Here is a 4066-nt window from a genome sequence, read left to right as displayed (position 1 = left end):
TATTGATTTTGGTTTCATATATTTGTTGATTGTAATAATTATCGTGTATTGAGTGTATTGTCTATATTTGTAAATATATGTATATTATATCAAATTAAATCCATGTATTTATCGACAGATTGACGCTCATGGTGTTGCATACGTACTTCCAGACATTTTGTCGGATGCATCCGGGCTCATGTCTATATAAACAATATATATATATACATATATTCCTATATGATATAGTTCAAAATTTGGATCTCCATCTCAAAACCAATATGCAAGCTTGCATCTTGTATTGAGTATTTATGAATAAATACACCTCATATTCCAGTCATACAGGTCATAAGGTACATTTAATGAATATATAGTACGAATAACAACGCGTTCAGATCCAATACGTGCTCTGTTTTCCGATGTCTGACGCACGTGGGTTAGCAGACGTGACAACTTCAGTCTTTTTCCGCAGGAGTTTCACATTCACTTGTGAGTCGTACGCGTGTTCATGCCACATCTAACATCTCTTTATTGTTGATTTGCCCATATGCCATACCACATTACTAATAAATTCCTCGCGCTCAAATTGGCTTCACCTCGTCGCGATCTCATGCGATTCAGAACACAACTTCTATCTGTTTCAGAAAGAATGAGTCTTATCATGAATCGGGCCTGTGCTCGAACCACATCTTAACTCGTTATGAATGAACACCACCGTTACCATGGTGATCATCATAGATCAGCTCCAACGCCCGTCATCAGCATCCTGTCAGTTTAGGTGTAGTCACACGAAGGCGGTGGTATCAGATGTAGACTGGTCAGGTGTGTACACGAATGATAGGTACAGCGAGGTCCCATCTGTGTATGCATGCCTCCATGGCTGACGAACAAGTTTACCTGTTTATCCAGATACACACGGGCACCTGTTTATTCAGATACACTCGGGCACCTGTTTATCCAGATACACACGGGCTACATCTTCTACCCAACACCCGCTTACTGTATTTGTTATAGCGGGAAAATCAGGCGATGTCCGACTCACAGGGCCCGGCCATTGCTGGCGGTATTGTCACTGGACTTATCAATGAGCCAGCGAAAATCACAACACACAAACTGGTCTCCATAGCAACACCAGCCAATTGCACACACCACCGGAACCTCTACACAACCATCTTGTATACACCTCAAACGGGATATGTATACATTCTATCACTGTGCGAAAACCCTCTTGCAATACGTTTAAAAATAACACATCCGCTACGCACAAGCCACACCATACACGTACACACACCTGAAAATGGGCATAGTCAGCTGGACGGCCTCATACATCTTGGCACAGGCATTGCCGGCTTCAAGGTATATGCTTGTCGACCCTAGATCAATCAGGTCCCCTAGAGTCTCCAGGCGTGGAGCTTGATCGGCGTCCTCTGCGACTAATATATCTCGCTGTAGAAGTAGATGGTGTGTGAAGTAAATCAGACCATGCAATAGGAGTAGCGTAGGTAGTTTTTCAGCTATAGTAGGCGTCTGAGTGGGTGGAGCTGCCGGTACCGAGCACTCGAATAAAAGCCCATACAACCTTTATTTGGCATGTGAATTCTGATACATATAAGTCCCTTACTTCACGATTGGTTTAAACGTTTGAAAACTGGATGCTATGGAGAGGCCGCATACAGTACTTGCCATACAAAGTGTAGGTGTACGTCACCCCTCCGGCCTACAGGTGGTCATGCTGGGTGTCTTGTGTCTTATTGTTTCCTGTTGTTCCGTACGAACGGATGGGCTTGACTCAGGATAGGTACACACCAGGCATGGATAAGACACAAACACCGGGTGGCAACCATGTCATTATTGATGTACACGATACGACTTGCCTGTCATAGGAGGTTGGGGGTATCCGCCTAGCTTTTTAGAGCGAAAGCTAAAAATGAGAATCACTACCGGAGGAGGGGAGGGGAGGCGTGGCTTTATCTCAATGACTATCTTTTGGACTTTGTATACATGTCAATAGGATTTTGTATACATGTCAATAGGATTGATACTTTACCTCGGCCTATACAATACAATACAACACAACACTTCACTGTATCGTGCATTTCCCTCGACTGTAATATGCCTAGCTTCCCATCCCAGACGCCACAATAGCTTCGTACCAATCATCGTCAAACACGCCCACAAAACACGAAACATAGACCTACAACCAGACGTAGACCTCCAACGTCCAACCGCTACAATCAGGGCTAGCGTTGCTGTACAACTCATAAACCTAAAACCCAAAACTTTAGAAACCCGACCGTTACAATCAGGGCTAGAGTGGCTGTACAAGTAACCACCTCATAATCCTAAAACCCTAACCGTTACAAGCAGGGCTAGCGTGGCTCTGCAAGTAACCCCCTCATAAGCTACCTTCGCCAGGATTGCCATGAGTCTGTCGTTGTAGCGATCGGAGAGTGCGCTTGTCTCCGTCTGCGCCCACACACCCAGATTCCTGACGACGTTGGCTGTGTCGAGTATCTCCTTCTCAGTCACTCCGTCCTAATGCATACAGCCAACAGATGTTAGTCAGGTGATAGGTGTTAATATAACACAGTGTCTGGTGCTACGAGTACGATGGAAGGGGTCGTATGCTACATCCTATACCTTGCAATCATGTTCGTTCTCGCAAACCACCGATGCGCCAGTGTACCCACACCTTTCAACTGATGTCAAGTGACAAGGCAGACGCACGCCATCCCCCACACGAACATGCAACGCTATACACACCTACAGAAAATGTACCTGACTCTTGCCTACCTACTAACGAAACAATGCCCATACTAACTCCGCGCGACAGAAGGACACATCTGTTTGGATTCTTCGCCTACCTACACAATCGCATACCTACAGAGTGCTAGCCTATGCCCTCAGGCGACGCACTCAGCACCCGCAGCGCACACACGTACAGTGAATGCACCTGACTCTCGCCTACCTACAAAATCGCATACCTGCAGAGTGCTGCCTATGCCCTCAGACGACACACTCAGCACCCGCAGCACACACACCGCCAGCAGCGCCATATCGTCCACACACCTCACCAGACACTGCATCACCTGCGTCTGCAGAACACTCACATCCACCGCTTGTTCGTCGTGCACACCCTTCTGTACCCCGCTATCTCCCTCCTCGGATGGGCTATGCTTCTCCTTCGTTTGGCCCGTTTCTACACCCCCATCGGTGTCCGGGTTGACCCCCGGGTCACTGCAACTGTCCAGCCACTGCCTAGACTCTCTACCCACCGCCAGCATGGCCTCCGAGTCCGTCACAGCCAAACCAAAGGCACTCAGCTGCTTAAACACACGTGCTATATCCACGGGCGTGTCCTCACTCTCGTCTCTGTGTTCAATGTCGAGCATCTCTAGGACACTCTCCATGCGGTCGTCCACTGTGGCGCGTGTGGCTTGCTTCATGGCGACTAACTGCAGACGGGTAGAAGGAGAGACTCGGGTGAGTGGGTGAGTGTGGGTATGGGAGTGCTATACAGGCACACGTGCGACAGGGACGATAACCAACCCGGTATGCATACAAACATGTATTTCACAAACGGACACACACCCAAATGAATACGCAAGCTGATCCAGTTACGTAGTAGTGGAGATAAGGTTAGGTTATATACGCATGTTGACACAGGTACGTAGTAGTGAAGAACAGGATAGGTTATATACGCATGTTGACGCAGATACGTAGTAGTGGAGATAAGGTTAGGTTGTAAACGCATGCTGACAAAGATACGTAGTAGTGGAGAACGGTTAGGTCATATACGCATGTTGACACAGATACGTAGTAGTGGAGATAAGAATAGGTTATATACGCATGTTGACACAGATGCGTAGTAATGGAGATAAGGTTAGGTTGTACACGCATGATGACACAGATACGTAGTAGTGGAGAACGGTTAGGTCATATACGCATGTTGACACAGGTACGTAGTAGTGGAGATAAGAATAGGTTATATACGCATGTTGACACAGATGCGTAGTAATGGAGATAAGTATATACGCATGCTGACACAGACACGTAGTAGTGGAGATAAGTTTAGGTTATATACTCA

General features: G+C 46.7%; 1 protein-coding gene across 2 annotated transcripts; it reads right to left on the bottom strand.

Annotated features, from left to right (window-relative positions):
* Positions 1-461: 461 nt before the first annotated feature.
* On the bottom strand, positions 462-3440 carry SARC_13276. 2 transcript variants are annotated; one of them, XM_014292595.1, is made up of 4 exons: positions 2964-3440; positions 2386-2514; positions 1271-1970; positions 462-745 (listed from the first exon to the last, which is right to left on the bottom strand). In XM_014292595.1, the coding sequence occupies exons 1-3, from the start codon at positions 3423-3425 to the stop codon at positions 1959-1961; spliced, it is 603 nt and encodes a 200-aa protein (XP_014148070.1). In that variant the 5' UTR covers positions 3426-3440; the 3' UTR covers positions 462-745; positions 1271-1958. The 2 variants fall into 2 exon arrangements, with proteins under 2 accessions (XP_014148070.1, XP_014148071.1); XM_014292596.1 differs by having other exon boundaries at positions 1271-1425.
* Positions 3441-4066: the final 626 nt, after the last annotated feature.

Source organism: Sphaeroforma arctica (genome assembly GCF_001186125.1).
Source record: "Sphaeroforma arctica JP610 unplaced genomic scaffold supercont1.3091, whole genome shotgun sequence".
Lineage (NCBI taxonomy): Eukaryota > Ichthyosporea > Ichthyophonida > Sphaeroforma > Sphaeroforma arctica.
This window is presented reverse-complemented; position numbering and strand designations above follow the sequence as displayed.